Source organism: Crocodylus porosus, unplaced genomic scaffold, assembly GCF_001723895.1.
Source record: "Crocodylus porosus isolate Cpor-Errol unplaced genomic scaffold, CroPor_comp1, whole genome shotgun sequence".
Classification (NCBI taxonomy): Eukaryota; Metazoa; Chordata; order Crocodylia; family Crocodylidae; genus Crocodylus; species Crocodylus porosus.
The window spans coordinates 21,004,069-21,021,304 of NW_017728912.1; the positions used below are offsets into that span (position 1 = coordinate 21,004,069).

Genomic DNA, 17,236 nt, shown 5'->3' on the forward strand with positions numbered 1-17,236 from the left:
GAGGTTCTTCTTATTGTTTTTTAATTTGTCCTTTTATGATGGCAAAGGTTGTCATGTCCAAAAGTCAATACATTTCATGTGAATAAAAAATTCACACTGTACTACTTCAAGCTAAAAGATATGTGGGTTTTACTGCTAGAAAGTGGTCAACTATAGCTGAGTTCCTAAAGGGCTAAATAGCCTGTACTAGCAATAACCCTTCTATGCTTGTACAGTACAGGCAATCCATTCTCATGCTGCAGGATTTAATACTACTGACTGTAGAAATAGAATAGCCCACCCTCTTCTATAGACCTGTTCAATTTGGTACTTGCTGTACAGTGGTCTCAATACAGGAAAACTTTGGAGGATGGCCATCCTAAGACGTGACGTGCTAGACTTGGTTTCTCATTTGGCAATTCTTATACAATCTGTGAATGGCAGAGGGGATTCTGAAATAATCATAGAATCAATGAGTCAGAAGGGACCTAGACAGATCATCGAGTCTGACCCCCTGTCATGGGCAGGAAGGGGCACTGGGGGGTGGCAGGGGTCATAAGACCCGAGCCCAGGTGCCTGTCCAGTCTCCTCTTGAAGATCTCCAGGGAAGGTGAGAGCACCACCTCTCTGGGAAGCCTATTCCAGGCTCTGGCCACCCTTATAGGGCTGGCCATGGAGGCCCTCAACCATATGAGTGGCCTCCTCTGGACCCCCTCCAGGTTCTCCACGTCCCTCCCAGAGTGCGGCTCCCAGAACTGGACACAGTACTCAAGAAGAAAGCAGTTTTTCTGTCACCCACCCTTTTCTTTAATCTTTAAGTATGAATTGACTATAGATTAGCATTCAGTGAGCCTATATTGTTCACCTCTGCTTCTAATGAAATGTCAAAGCCGACAGAGTAGCAGTAACACTATTAGCAGCAGTTTTCCATCCACACCCACCCTCACTCTAATTATGAGATTTTAAAAAAATATCCTTTTAAGATCCCTCTAAACTTCAGTGGGATTTAAGTGCAGACTTTTTAAAAATCAGTTTATAGTCAATCTATAAAAATTAAGTGTCTCAGGGTAAAGATCCACATGTTCAATCTTGTACCTTGAGAGTGTCACTGCATAAATATTTAATACCCATTTAAAGTGGCTGATTTAATGTGTGAAGTAATCTTTGCAGTTCTTTCTGTTCCAAACCCTTCCTCCCCAAACACATTTAAATAAACCAATGTCTTTGTGGCCTCTGTAACAATAATTCCTTGTCTCCTAGGGGCATGAGTTTTAGGTAAAGAATGAAAATCATAGACTCATTTGGGACTAGGATTAGCTTTAATCTTGAGGTGATTCTTACAGTTGTAGGACTCTGTGTTCTGGGGAATGTGAGCTGATGGATCATTTCTGATGGGACTCTTATTTTTTTTTTGTGTAATACTACCAATGCAAAACAGATTGACCTTGGAGCCCGCAGGAGTCAACTTGATGAAGAGCTTAGTTGGAGCTGGAGTGACAATCAGAAGCCAAATGAATCATATCAAGTGTGACCATTACAGGCCTGAAAATGATTCTTAATTAACCACTGATCCTCTGTGGTAGCAAGTTTCCAAAATCTGTGAATCCATAAGGGAACCAGTGAAAATGTACAAGTAGCAATTTACCTAATCTAATAGCTCTGGTGTGCTGCCTATTTGAATGTGCTTTATTTTTGTCTTATTTCATACTGTATGTTAGAACAGTTCTGGACTCTGTTAGTAGTTTCTATGAAACAAGTTAGAGCTGAAGTACGCAGCCGCCATGATATCTAAAGTTATGGAAGTGTTTAATTACTGCATTTCTTCTGTCCTTCAACCTTATTTTTCCAAGAGTTATTTTTTAACTGCAAATCTGTTAGAGGTCACAAACTTAAATTATTCTAAAGGATGGAACAAGATAGTGTGTTCTTTTAACACTAACAAAAATTAATTTTGACTTTTCTGTCCAGAATACTAACCATACTGGCTTTACATTTTAGAGTTCATTAATGGCATTTGGGGTGAAAATGCAAACTCATTTCTCCATACTCTCCTGACAGGCATGTCTAGACATCCTCCGGCTCCTGATATCCCAACCTTTTATCCATTGTCTCCAGGTGGTGTTGGACAGATAACACCACCACTTGGCTGGTAAGAAGCACTTGCTTCTCAGATATGTGCATGCTTATCCTCTCTGATTATTGATTGAATTGAAGCATTTACAAAGAAAAAAAATCATTGTATTGATTGTTTTATTTTAGTTTAAAAGATAAAAAAGGTTGAGCTTGGAAATGATTGGGATCTGTTCTTGGAGATGTATGGAAACGGAATTGTGTGGATTTTACTTTGAAATCTGTATACACTTATGGCTCAGGCTTGTGGCTTTTGCCATTTGAAAGGACTGTAGAATTACAGGTCTCAAGGAGTTAAACAATAGTTTTAATAAACAAAATTGTAATTATTTGTGGGGAAAAGAACAAGCTTTGAAATACAGGAAAATCTTCCTTTACTTGAAACGGCACCAAGCCAGACAGACTTCATAGTCTGTTCCATCTCTTTTAGTTTCTGTAAGCAAAGGTAATGCATAGTTACTGAAGAATTTGTTATTTAATTTTATTATTAGAAATATAAAAGTCCTACTCCCATGCTTGGAGAGCAAGATTCCTCTTAGAGCCAGTACTCATGTTCAGTGTCTCCAGTAACAGGGTGTTCTGACTTTGGGCTGTTTCCTCTTTATACACTTCAGTGGCACTTACATAGCTGCTGACATCAATTGTGGCATCTGTGCAGTCTGGATTCCATTTCCACCCATAGGATTGCCCTAGGTGCATATTTGCTGGAAGTGAAATGGAAGAGGATGGCCCTCCCACCTTTAAGCAAAATAGGGCATTAGCTCAGGAAGCAGGTGACCAAGACTCTACCTCTCCCCACCCCTCTTATCCACAGGGGGTTTGAACCTGAATTTTCTGACCTCAACAATATTCTCTAACCACTGGGCCATAGGTGAGGTATTACCTAGAGCCCTTCTCTTGGAGCTGGCTCACTGGATGGCCAGAAGGTAAGACATGTGGGCCAGGTGGTGATGAGCAACCTTCAGGGTGGGTGGCTCAGTAAGAGAGAGGGATTCTCTGGGTTCTGGTCTCTGTCCCTTTTCTACATCTTGCATTTACTATTCATTGTATAAAAAGCAGTAGGCTTAGTTTCTGTCCCATTAGGATGTGGGGCTAGAACCCTCTTCCCCCCTCTTCCCAGCCAGCATCTGCCTCACTGAGCCACCCTCCTTCTGGCTTACTCTTTCCCTCCTAACTTTGTATACCATATTTACTTGCATCTGTCCTCCCCAAAATTAGTCTTCCATAACTGGGTAAGCATTAAGCATGAAAGCTGATTTTTCTACCCAGAATAGAAGCATGGAGATGATGGAAATGGCTGCTGCTACTTTTCCTTCTCTTTGTCCAGCAACTGCTTGGAGGGGGAAGCAGAGCCAGGGGCAGATCCACATCTAAGCAGCCATACCTCACTTAGATTCTTGCTCCACCCAGAGTTTAAAACCAATTGCTAGGCAACAGAGGTGGCATTTTTATTCAGGAAGTACAGTACTGAGGAAGTTAATTGACTTCATGCCTCATTACAATCTACCTCAGGGGTCTAACTCATCCAGCTGCATAAGGGTTGCTGGGCTGGTCCGTGATCAGGGTTAGGCAGTGCTGGATCTAGCATGCAGGGCTGGTCCAGCAGGGTGCCTCAAGCAGTGTGTGTGGCTGATTTAGCCTCACGCGCTATGTGCAGTATACATCTGCCTTATGGGGCTCCCTCTGTACACGTGGTTCATGGGGCCAGCATGGGATGTGTGCTGGCTGTGGGGCTGGTCTGGATTGGGCCCCAGGCTGTCTGTGTCTGCTGGAGCTAGTATGCAGGGTTAGTCTAGCAGGTTGCGCCTGCAGCTCTGTGCTAGCCCCATGCAAGCCTTGGAGCAGGGCTGGTGTGTGCTGCACCTGGCACACTGGAATGGGCTAGCTGTGTGTGCTGCAGGAGGCATAGAGGTCAGCATGGGGTGCACGCTGCATGTGGCACCTTGCCAGAGTGGCTCTGCATGCTAGCTCTAGTGCAGCCTGATCCAAACCATTCCCTGAGTCAGTGTACAGGGCTGGTCAGCGTGGGCCCGCATGCAGCACGCATCCCAGACAGACCTCTGTGCTGCATGCAGCACCTGCAGTGTCAGGTCTAGCCTGCATGCCAAACCAGCTCTACGTGCAGGGTCAATCTGAGACCCACAGGTTGGACGCAGCACACGGACAATATGTTGGATACCCCTGTTCTACCCAATTCCTGTTGTTCACTTTTAATGCCACAGGTGTTTGTGACCTGAAAGACTCGTTTCTAGTGGCCTTGATACTCCTAATCATCACACTATCCTTTCTTCAGCAATTATGCTTGCTGTGTGTTAGATACTCCCCATCTCTCTCCTCTTAATTCACAGCCCTGTAGACTGTTTTTAGCTCTTTTCCAAAATTCTAGTTCTGCCCATGGAGTCTGGTCTTCAGCAGCAGCAGTTAGTTTCAGCCTTTGTCGGAGCAGGCAAGAGCTGCTGACAATTTAGCTGAGAAAGGGTTAAAACTGTAGCTTTTTCCTAAAGAGGAAAGGGAGGGTGAACAAGCTGAAGATTAGGCTCTGTCCCTGCTCTGTGGAGCCATAATTCTAGAAAAATCTCTTTTTCTTTATTCAGCCTTCCTAAACACAAAGTGTATCTTTTATCTGGGGACATGCAGTATGCAAGAAAATATGGTATCTTCCCCTCCTGCTGCCCAGTGGGTCAGCTTCAAGGGGAAGGATGGAGAGTGCCTACAACTTGGTGGTCCAAGCACATTTGTTGGGAAGGGCGAGGTACAGTGGCATCAAAACCTCTTGGAGGGTGGGAGAGGGGCCTAGAGCCCTGGGTCTGAGCAAGTATTGTAACCATAAGGCTATTGGGTTAGAAGGTGGAAGGGCTGCCTCTTCCAGACACCTGCAATTGTGGTTTTTCTGCATCTAAAGTTTTGGGACGTGCACAACATTATGTGTGAGCCTGGGCAATTCTGTTCTGCTTGGGTGCCTACACACAACCAGAGTGCAATTTTCTGAGTATGCTGAGACAGAAGCTGAAGGCAAGTGTTGCTATGCACATGCAAATAGAATCAAACTGCATGAGCACCAGAAGTTGCAGTTATGGGGCATGTAAGTGCCACTTGGTCATGTAACAGTGAAATATGATGTAGCCCCTCTGGTGCTGAAGGATCGTTGAGCCCTTTAGAACCGCTGAGAAATATGTACTTATGCAGGAAAAACGGAATATTGAGGACAGGGGCAGCTTATGTAAATTCAGCATCCACCTTCCTGGGCTCAGATTTTTGCCCTGCCAAATGAATCATGCTGCTTCCCTCAGGTCTTGCACAAATGCGTTCATGGTAGGGAAGTGCAAGCATTCAGATTTAGTGCGAGGAAAAGATGCCCAGGCAGACAAAATAGGTGAAGTGCTGAGCATCCTGTGAGCTTTGTGTGTTCGACACCGGCAGGCTGTGCTCTGTACTCTGAATCAGGCCTGAAATCGTGCTGGAAGCCCTGCAGCAAGTTAATAGCACGGGGGGGAATTAAAATGTGGAAGCGTGTGATTCAAACAAAATCGTTGGTCTGGCTGAATGGCCACTCTCTATCCCTGCAAGATGATTTGTGCCATTTATTTTCCAGCTTTGGTCAAATGCTGAATAGTTTCTTGATGTGATGATTGGGGTGGGGGACATGGAAACAACTAGGCCAAGACGTAAAGAGAAGGAGAGACTAGTTAACTTGTAAAGCTTGGGGAGAATCTTGTCAGCAGTCCTCTCACATGCTTGGACATGCCCCCAATCCATTAAGTGTTGCTTCTTCTGGATCACTTCTGCACAGCAGCATTACCAAGGTTTCCATCACCTTTTTTCTCCCCTCCTTCCTGCTTTTAAGCACTGCCTGTCCTGCGACATACACTCACTTAAAAGTGTGAAAACTGTTGCCCTGAGCATTATAAAGGCCATCAGCTTTGACAAAGCCATCTTTTAGTTTTGGTTTAACATTAAATATGTCAATAACTGCTTGAATGGAATTGATTGGGTTTTGTCTTTTGAAGCTGGATCAAATATTCTTTCTGAACTTGTATTCGTGTTATAGCATGCTTATGTAAGTACATTAAAAGTAGACAGCAATTTTTCTGCGGGGAGAGGGAGAGCAATCTTATAATGCAGGTGGGTGGTCACTCACTAGCAGTAATACACTGCAGATAAATTCTTATGCTGTAACCCCAAGATCCCATCAGGTGTCTGTAACTCTAGGGTAACTTAACACAGTATCATATTATTGATGGGTTCCTTTCTTCTGTGACCTCAGGCAAGGTCAGCCTGTATATCCCATCTCGAGTGGATTTAGGCAGCCCTACCCATCCTCACTCTCAGTCGACCCTTCCATGTCCAGGTAGGTGTAGGAGCTGAATGACTGACTGGGGAGTAATTGCTGGCATTAGAGGGCAAGTTGCTCTTCTGCTTGCATCTTGGTCTGCCTTTGCTTGCTTTTCAGTCAGCTAAAAACTTACGCATAATTTTTATATACCATGTTTGTGCACATACAGTTTTGCCTGGATCCCACACTGGTCTCATTTCACATTTTCCAAGCAGCCACTGACATATTAGAATTAGTTAAAAATACAATTTGTAAGTATTTTTAATATTCAAATCACTTTTTCTAAAATGTGCAAAAATAGTTCACTGTTTAGCCACAGCATAGTAGAACACTTCCCCAAGTGTGAAGTCAGATAAAATACGCTGTTCCGAGTTTAGATTCTGTACTTTAATTCTGCGGTTTGCCTTGAATAGTTTGGGTACCATTCCATGCGGAAACGTACTCTAAAGTAGGTGTTTCTTAGCCCAAAGCTTTTGAAAGCAATGCTAACAAGGTCAGTCTACACTGGTGTGTGAATCAGGCACTGTGTCTCCATATTAAATGCAAGCAAGCAGTGCTAACTGAAACTTGGCCGTGCCACACTCAGAACCTTCTCTGTGTAATGCTTTGCACTCTGGAAAGGCGGCTTCTGTATCCTGTGCTTGATGTACACAAGGTTGCAAATACCATTCCTGCATTTTGTGTGCCCTTTTAAGAAGATGTGTATCTTACACTGGGGTTCAGATAGTCCAGGTCATACATGATGGCAGTCACCCCTTTTTAATAATGGGCTCTTTATTTTTCCTTACGCCTTTGTAGGTGAGCAGCAGGCGTGGTTTAGTTAAAGCATCTGAGGAAAAAAAGATACCTACTCTACTCCATAACAAAAATATCACCCCATTTTGTTTGATTACTGAGTTTTCTCACACAATGGCTATAATATGGAGTCAGAGGAGCGTGATCCTGCAAAAGGCTGCCTGCTTCATCCTCAGTCTAGCAAACCCACTGAAGCATGTTCTTGCTTTAATGTCATTAGGACTGGACTGTTTTTAGGCTTAAAATTAAACATGTGTTTAAGTGGTCTACTGGATTGAGGTAACAAAATTCACTACCTCCAAGACTGAGCTCAGTTGTTTTGGAGGACATTTTTTTTTGGCACCCTTGCACAGTGAAAGGAAGGGTTGATAGTACAAGAACCAGTTGTCTTCCTTCCCCCAGAATACTGTAGTTTTGCTGAAGTAGTAAAAAATGCTCTGAGTTAGAGCATAGGTGGAGCCAAAATTAATTATCTAAGACTATCACTTCACTTTCAAGACAGAATCACTTGCTTTTCAAAGTAAAGTGGAAAAAAAATCATCTATGGGATTTTTTTTTTTTTTTAAGGACTCTTCTTCCCTTTTGGTTTGTTCTGCATGGCAGTTCCCTCTTTTTGTGTTGGCTGGTGGTGGATATTCTAAGAGCGTTGAGATGCTGGTGTGGCCATGCAGGTCTTGGTTGAGGAATGTGTACTTCTATTGTTATCCAGCGCAACAGTATGCGTTGCATTTCTGCGTGTGCATTGTCAAACTCTTCACCCGAAAGGTAATAACATACATTGTTGAAACCAAAATGTTGACCTGATTTTGAAATAAACCAGATACAATGCACAAATCTTAGGCAAGTAATTTTTACACATTCTTACTAAATAGTGTTTGAGGCATCTTACTGCTCTCAGCCAGTCTTTGCTATTGTTACGAATCTCTGTACTTGTTTTCTTTTCCTAGGTTTTCACATCATATGATTCCTGGACCTCCAGGCCCTCACACAACTGGAATCCCTCATCCAGCTATTGTAACGCCTCAAGTCAAACAAGAACATCCGCACAATGACAGCGAGCTAATGCATGTGTGAGTCTGCCTTTCTGCACTAGCCCTTACTCTGAAAACACTTCAGAAGTCTGTAGTTAAAAGTAGGGCTGAAGAGTTAAACAAAACCAGTGTCTTTCATGAGTGCTCTGATTCTTTATTAACACTAAGGAAGGGAAGTGAATGTCTTCTTGGAGGAGTGAAAAGGTAGGGAGGCTTGACTTCCAGACCACTACCTGGAATCTGATTCGGGGCAATAGTTGCCAAAAGCTGGTGGCCTGTCTGAAGATAAACTACCTGATCATCAGTTCATGAATCCCTAGAGCAGAAGTCCCCACTATAATTGACATTCTGTTTAGCAGTTGAGTGCAAAAGGTCCAAAAAGCAAATGGGCAAAGAAACTGAACTACCCTTTCACCTATGGCAGTTGCCTTTGGAGTATGGTGGAAAAGTTGCTGGCAAAGAGGTGTGGACCTTTACTGTTGCTGCTACAAAGGTGTACTTAGGTTTATTGGTGAAACAGACTTCACCACTTGGCCACTGCTGCCAAACCAGCTCCTTGAACACTAAATTCATTCATTAACAACAATAAGTTCAGGAGCTGCAGTCATAGCTCAGACTTGGCAATTTGGACCTGAAGCTTAGAAATTTCCCTCTCAATATATTTTAGGCTAAAGGTAAATAGTTGCTATCTTTTTTCCCCCCACCACGTTTTAGGAAGCCTCAGCATGAACAGAGAAAAGAGCAAGAGCCAAAAAGACCTCACATTAAGAAACCTCTGAATGCTTTCATGTTGTATATGAAAGAAATGAGAGCAAATGTTGTAGCGGAGTGTACTCTGAAAGAGAGCGCAGCTATCAACCAGATTCTTGGCAGAAGGGTATGTACAGTAATATATCTGTGTATATGTGTGCGTACACTAGTAATTGGCCTATGAATCTCTTTAGAAGATGCAAAGGCTAACTTTCTGCTTGATGCACTGACTAGTTTACAATTATTAAATAAGTGAATAGGAGCCCAGGGTATGAAACCTAAAATAAGCTTCATCTGGTTCATGCAAGAAAGTTAAAGATATCATCAAATTAGACTTTCTTATGTTTAGTTCTGATTCTCTCACTTTCCCCCTCAAATATGCATGTTATTGATAATTATCAGCTCACTGAACCTAAATTATGCTCCTAGCAAATTTAGAAGTAAAATACAAACTCTAGGGAGTACCAGAGACTTATACAATTATCCATGCTCAGTATGAATGGGCTAGCAAAGGCCATGCTAGCAACAACATGTTTCCTTGTCGCAACATGCAGTCTCTCTGCATTTGTTATTTGAGAGATTATTACTTCAAACTACTTGCTAATAATGTGATTGAAAAACTGCTCTTTGTCCTGTTTTATGTTTAAGTTCTAAGACCTTCAGGTTTTCTCTATTCTGAGGCCAGGTCTATATTGTGCAGTCTCAGCCTGGAAAGAGGCATGATTCCTGACTGGCAGCTATGCTGGCAAACTCTTGCAGCATAGACACAACCTATGCCAGCAAAGAGGGTCCTTTAGACTGCATAGTTTACAGCATTTGGGACCTGCTTTGATTGTGCTAGCAAAAGGACTCCTTTTTGGTGGCAGAAGCTGGATTTTCTTTAGGGAGCTTTGTTAGTAGGACAGGACTGGTAAAGTTTTTGTAGTGTTGCAGTCATGGCAGATGTTTTTCGTTAGACTACTGTGAAACAGTTTTGCCTGTGTAGCCGCATTTACATCAGGAGAACTTTGGTTGTATTGTTTCCTGTGACTTATGCCAGTAAAATACCCCTGTGCAGGTAGAACCTGAGACAACTTTGGTGTCAGTATTATTACAGTCCAACTTTTTGCAAAGGACAATATACAAATTAGTACCAGGATCTATCAAAATTTGCTTTCCTTGGTCAGCATTCTTTCAATCCTCTGTCTGCATTATCACAAAAACTTCACTTCTCCTTTGATGCAAATCCTGAACTGGATTTGAAAGTGCCAGCAAATCTCCTTTTACCTTGTTTCAGTCATTTTAACTTGTTTCTACCCCCACCCCCAAATAGTCTTCTCATTAGGCACTATGTATTATTAGAATCACTTATATTGTGTTAGCATCTGGAGGCCAAAGAGATATGGACCCCTTTGTGGAAGGTTCTTTACAAATAGTCCATATGTACTCCCAAAGAAGGGTTGGCATATACCTTCATTCTTCCTGTTTTCAGGGTTTGACATTTAATTTATCTCTTCATGCTGAAAGGTATGAAACAAGGGTGCAGTTCCTCATTAATAAAGTTATTTCATTATTTAATTTCCTTGGCTTATTCTTCTTTAAATGGAGGACATCCTCATAAGCTATGGTTCAGCTCTGCCCATTGGCAGTGATTAATCTGGCCACATAATACTATAGCTTTTTGAGAGTCCCTTCACTGGTTCCAGTTTCTCTACCATCCAGTTCTCCCTTTTCAGTCCACTTTGAAAAAGGTAGGTATTAACACTGGACACACTAGCTGAAAATCTGGGGAGGGTTTTCAGGGACTAGCGTGAAGTTCTTAGACACTTTTGGGGAAGGGTTAGACAAAGGAACAAAGTGATGTATTTTGGGGATGGACCTTTGCAACTTTTTTTTGGGACAGATGAAGTCCTCCTTTCCACCCAGTAATTTTCTATGTTTCAAGACATTTTTCTGCATAGCTAAATTCTACCATTACTACTTAACTTCTCTTATTTTAGCTCCATACTCAGTGTGTTAATTTCTCCACATACCTTATACATTCTGAGTCTTCTCCAAACCCACTCCTCCAAGTCCAGTCACTGTCACTAACTCAGCCCTGTCCGCCAGTCCACAGGCATCAGAACATGATGGAGCTGAGTGTGGAGGTGTGAAATGTCCTGTTCATCGCTATATGATGTTGGCTGAACAAGAGCACCCCCTGGAGATGAACACAGCCTGGATCAGTAGCTCTAAGCTGCTGCATTTAGCTCATACGTTCTCATTTTCCATCTCTAAAATTAGCGTTTTAATTTTCTAGTTCATACCTTGAGGGTACGTGGGACCTCCCAGATACTGACACATATGGGAGGAAGGATTTATTTCCACTCCACATTTATGTGAGGTATGTCCTCCACATTTTGCCCTGAGACAGGGCAATGAATGGGATGCCTCTTCCACTACCACCACTGTTGTGCCCAGCCCAGCCTGAATCAGGGAGGTAAATTGTAGTTTTTGGTTGAGAAGACAATGTTCTGATAGTCCCCCAGCCCTTTACTGCAAGTTAAGACCTCTCTCTCTCACTTCTTACATCCCTTGGACAAATTACACTTAAAAATGTGAATGTTATTAGGGAGCCTATGTTAGGTGCAATGCTAATTCCTTGACGGGGGTGGGGACCTAGTGCCTGACTTTTTTTTCTTCATTTGCACTCTGTTTTATTGTTCAGGAAACAGGACTACACTATCTTGTCTACTAGAGTCTTTCATCTTTCCTCTGTTTAGTCAGTGCACATTTCCATGATTACTAAAATCCATGTATGGATATCAATTGTACTAGAATATTTTAAAATAGTGTAAATCTTCAACTAAAATTTTTGGTTGTGGGGCAAACTTTCCAAAAGGAACTCCAACAGAATGGAAAGGAAATGTTCAAGATGGATACTGAAGACTACGAAGAGCAGTTTTCAAACTTACAGTGTATGAATATTGGTTCAAGAACCCCAGAATGTCACTCTGAGAGGCTCAAATGTCGCTTGGAAACTTACTTGCTTCAAGAAAGACAGCCTTGCTGCTGATGTAAATTCATCTCTTTATAAGGCTGATCAGTTTGACACACCTGGAGTTGCAGATTTTCTATTTTAACTTTTGCAGCCTTCCTTCCTCAAAGGGAAACTAGCCTGAGGTAAATCCCTAGTGACTGACTGATTTAATACTGAAGGAGGATTGTATCCAAGGTGTGACTCCCAAAAATTAGAAGAATGAGGTGATTATGTAACATGCTGTTTTTAAGGATGTTGCGTCTTTGGAATCAGCTGTTTAAATGGCTCCCTACTGTGGACTACCAACACTGCCCAATATTCCTATGCGGCATAGCAGTTTTCTAGACAAATAAGCATGTGGATTTTAGGGCACCCAGTAGTTCATCTTTTAAAATGAAAATCTTGTTCAAGCTTAACCAGGGAAGACCTGTCATTCTATTCAAGTCTGAAGACTTGCTTCCCCAACTGGAATGGGGGGAGCGGGGGGCGGGGCGGTTAACAGGAGACATACACCGGTCCTTTTTTGACTCCTATAACCTATTTTTCTAATCATCTTGAGGGACATTCAGAGGGAACAGGATGCACGTGAAGTGCAACTACCAAAATATCAGAAGTGGCTTGCAATGAAAATCACTTCCTTCTTTCCGCTCTATCTTTGAATCACTTCACTGACAACTCCTTTTTGATCATATCAAACACAAGTTTCTTGTGACTATGTTCATGGCCCTGCTGATAGCATTCATTAATATCTTCTCCAGTCATTCTTGAGTCATACCCTTGATGCCCTGGTATTGTCATCTTCCTTTCACATGCCTCAGCACCTTTGCCTAGGCTGTGGTTAGCATAACGTGCAGCAAACATGCAGTGATGCCAGGAAGAATGATGACAAATGATGCCATCAGAACAAATTTATTTAGCTTTTGTTTACTTTCTAATTAATGGCCCAAAAACGACTGTATGCTCACCTTGGTTATCTACATGACCTGTTTACTGTCTGTCCTAAATTTCTTTACACCCCACTGTCATAATGTCATTGCATGTGCCACTTAGAGTTGGGCATCATTCCTCATCTAGAGAGCTTCTAGTCTGAACTGAAAAAACATGCAAGGTGACAAATAGTATGGTAGGAACCATGACCCCTGTGAGAGAATGCTACCTGCAAATGAAAAGAGTTCCTGTTCCTGGAGCCTCCCCAAGGTCTAGATTTTAAATGGGTAACTTGTGTGGGAGTCAGTAAAACCTGTTAACAGCTGCATCCCCCACAAGAATATGCAACAAAACTGCCAAATCTAATAAAACCTTTGGCTTTATGGTCACTTGTTCAGAATTAGCTCATAACAAGGCCACTTAGGTGCATAATGGCTCCTAACAATATTTTTTTCTTAATAAAAACAAAAATGCATAAGATAATGAGGAAATAAAATGTAGCTCATTGTCTTATGCCTGTAAAAGCCAAGAAATGCAGCAATAACACCTGTATATCTAGGCTATAGTTGTCCCTTTACTGCTGACTCCACACTTAATACAATTTCCACAAATGAGGGTCTCGTTCAGGCTACATTTGCATCCTTGACTCTAAATGACCTTGCTATGAATTTAATCATTTATCTTATTAATAGTAAACACATCTCTAATTTGAACAGTGAATACCTAACCTCCAAGAAATATGAACCTTTGGTTTCAAAGACATCTCTGTATTTATGTAAGCAAATTTTACGCAGGATTTGGAAATCCCATTTTTGTTGTTAGTTAGCATAGGAGTTTGACTGATGAGCCATTAAGCCTGTGAGAAATTGAACTCATTCAGCAGTGCCACATCAGAAGCAGCCATGTGACCTTGATCTAGGGAATAAAATGAAACTTCTCATGGCCCTGCAGGTGCACTTCTCCAAATAACCTGTAAACTTTCTATGAAGTCTTGATGAGAAAGATAGATTTCCCTTATCAGAAAGTATTTTCACCTTCCAGCCTGTGGTTAGACAGCTAGTTTCAATGCATCATTTTGCTTTCAACTGCATAATCTCCAGAAAATGCGGCCATTCTCTTATTTTCTTAAACATTTTCACTTCAGGTGCACTGGAGCAGAAATGCCTGAACTGGCAGCTAGCTGAAGCAGGCTGACCTTTCTAGCTTAGCCTCTTGGTCTAGTGAAAGCTGGCTGCCTTAGTTGGATCTACCTGCTCCTTGAATCGCATTCTTTGTGTGCAATTTGTTCTTCAGACGTTACTTTTCTTTTACTGGGTTGCCATAATCCTTGCTTATATGAAGAGACATTGAACGCTAGTTCCTCTAGAATGTTTTATGCTCTGTAGTATTCCAGTGTCTTGGGCAGAGCATGGCAGAAAGCAGTAAATAAGTTGCATGTGTTATGGTTAGTTGCATAATAAAATGTGCCAAGTGAAAACATAGTAAACAGTTTGTGTTAGATGTGAGGGTCACAAAACAAGGCAGTAAGGAGATGAGACTGACCCAACATATTAGTTATCTGCTAAAAGTAGTTTTAGTTACCTGCCTATAGCTTTTTCGTGTTTCAAATTTTCTCCTATATTGTGTGAGAAATTTAAACCAACAAGAAAATAGCTATGTATAGCAAACTAAACTTAACTCAGCAGACATAAAATACTCCCCCCTGCAATCTCTTCAGTTAATGTTGTCATAGGTGCAGCAGCAAGTACAAAATTGCCAGATACTGACTTAGGTAGTTCATGTTGCCACTTTGACAATTCAATTTCGACATTTTAAAAGTGGTTAAGAGAGCAAAGCATCTTTCTTTGGCCTTCAAAGTGAAGTATGTGTAAAGAAAGGGTCTTCTGGTGTCATAGAAACATTTGCATTGCTGTTTCTCCTAGTGCATCTACATGCAGAGTCAGGGTAAAGCTGGATCAAGGCTTGACATACACAGGGGGGCAATAGGGGAGTACATTAGGTCACACTTAGAGTTGCAGGGCGGGACTATGAGTGTGTACTTTGGCTGTCTGGACTGCCTTGCCATTGATGACCGTAAAATGGCTTATAAAAGAATTGTGCATGATGCTAACCAAACAGAAAGGCAGCCCCTGCCCCTGCGCTGTTCATTCTGCAGTTCATTTACCATGCGTTACATTAGAATTGAGAGACTAGAGGAACACTTGTGTGTTTTCATAAACACATGGAAAGGAGATGATCACATGAGGACACCTTTGGCTACAGTGGCCATAATAAAACAGAGCTTTTTATGTGATGGTCAGAGAACATGGCTTTGTGAGTAGATCACTTGGAGAGTCCTGTAGTTCTATAAATAATGTTTTTGTCTAGCTCCAGGCAGTTGGCAGTTGTAATGCTGACAAAGCGCCCAAAAACTGGTTAGGAAATGCAGGTGTTCATAATCACTAGCAAATTACTTCTTTGCAATGGGAAAGGATAAAATAAAGGTCACAGAAACACTTGTTCATGACATGCATTTCTTGGGTAGGAGGCATTTCTTGGTTTAATACCGTGTTTATTTTATTTGCAGTGGCATGCTCTCTCCCGTGAAGAACAAGCTAAATATTATGAACTAGCTCGTAAAGAAAGGCAGCTACACATGCAGCTTTATCCAGGCTGGTCTGCAAGAGACAACTATGTAAGCCACTTGCTCGATGGGTCTTTTCAACTATTTGTTTCCTTTACCTGAATATTTTTTTTTTAAATTGGGAAACGCTCAGGAAGTAAAGACACTCTAGGGGATCTGCAATGTTAGCCGTATATGTATTTGTCTATGAGGAGAATCCTAATCTGTTATTGAATTAATACTATTCACTCATATTTACGAACTAGAATGTTGTTGTTGGATGGGGAGGTGTAGAAATAAATCGGGGATTTCCAAGGTATTAATTCGTTTTTATTTTTACTAAGGAATTTTTAGTGCCCAAAGTTCTCAAAGCTTCTGTGAAAATCTTTACTTAGAGGTAAAGTTCAGTGCTCTTGCACTTCAAGATTTAGAAACTGTAGCCATAGATTGATTCATTTTCTTTTGCAAATGATAACACTCCCTCTCATTTAACACAAAGAATGATTTATTTTAGAATTATCTGATGTATTTATTTGCACTGAATTCAGCAACCGAATGACAGAACAAACTATACACAACCTGTAAAGAATTTTCTGATAATACCATATGAAGTACCTGATGATCCATGTCATTATGTATGGATATATTGAAATCATGATATTTTTCAAATTTAACTTGACATTTTCTTGAATTTGTGTTTGGTCATTGGTTCTTCATAAAATCTTGTGCTCGTTAGATTTGAGAAGAGTAACTACTTCCCTGTATGAAAATCTAATATTTAATGTGATAGAAGCTGATCTCTTTTCCAAAAACAAACTTGAATTTCACATTTCCCAAATATAGCTCATACGTTGGAAAAATAAAGCCTACAAAATTTGGCAGGTTTCTTTTCTTTTCAAAACATAAAACAAAACCCTCAAAGAGTCCCCCAACCTATTAAAATATTAATAGTTTTTCATGTTTCATATTTGTTGCATGTTTACACTTAACAGGGCTAAGACGTTTTCTTGCCTAAGCATGCTAAAGTTCTTAATAGTCCCAAACAAAAGGGACCATGCAAGGGTGTTACTATGGCTATACCTAATAAAAACCATGGTTAAGATCTAAAGCAGAGGCCAGGATTTACACTGTTTAATAATAAAATGCTCAGCTTGGATGTAGTTTTAAACTTCATGTTAAGTTACTGTTCTGATAGGTCAAAGATCAGCTTGCCAAAATCAGGTCCTTATCCATTGTGGCTTATCGTTGTGTTTTGTGAGTAAATATTCAGATGGAATTGAGCTTTCCAGGAACCCAGTGGGAAGCTGAGATTTTAGTGCCTTGACAAATGTAGCCTACCACTACCATCACCATTGATTTCTGAAGAGGCATCTGAGTTTTACAAACCTCTGTGCTTGGTAGTTGTTCTAAAAGATCAAATGCCTCATGCTCGTGTGTTGTGTGATAAAACATAAATCCTGTGATTCTCCAGAAAGAGGCATCCGACCCTGAGATGTGGGCTCCATTCCATTCTGTACTTGGTAACAGTCATCATTTGTTTATATCAAATGCTCTCAGGCTTGAGGGACACATTTATTTGTAGTATTGCAATGTCTTAGCACCTTGTAGTGCTACAAAAGTACAGTCCTATGGGGGTGTACATGTTTGGGGCCCCCTGGCTGGAGTGCCAAAGTTGCCACAGTGGTGTACTA

General features: G+C 41.3%; 1 protein-coding gene across 4 annotated transcripts in view; it reads left to right on the plus strand.

Annotated features, from left to right (window-relative positions):
- LEF1 (lymphoid enhancer binding factor 1) overlaps positions 1 to 17,236 on the plus strand; it is a 103,228-nt gene that overhangs the window by 68,922 nt on the left and 17,070 nt on the right. For 2 of the 4 annotated variants that reach the window (XM_019534127.1, XM_019534126.1), the window contains exons 5-9: positions 2,038 to 2,128; positions 6,374 to 6,457; positions 8,185 to 8,307; positions 8,983 to 9,145; positions 15,510 to 15,617. In XM_019534127.1, the coding sequence (XP_019389672.1) occupies positions 2,038 to 2,128; positions 6,374 to 6,457; positions 8,185 to 8,307; positions 8,983 to 9,145; positions 15,510 to 15,617 (569 nt within the window). The remainder of the gene's footprint in view (positions 1 to 2,037; positions 2,129 to 6,373; positions 6,458 to 8,184; positions 8,308 to 8,982; positions 9,146 to 15,509; positions 15,618 to 17,236) is intronic. The other 2 variants (XM_019534129.1, XM_019534128.1) reach the window with 1 other exon arrangement.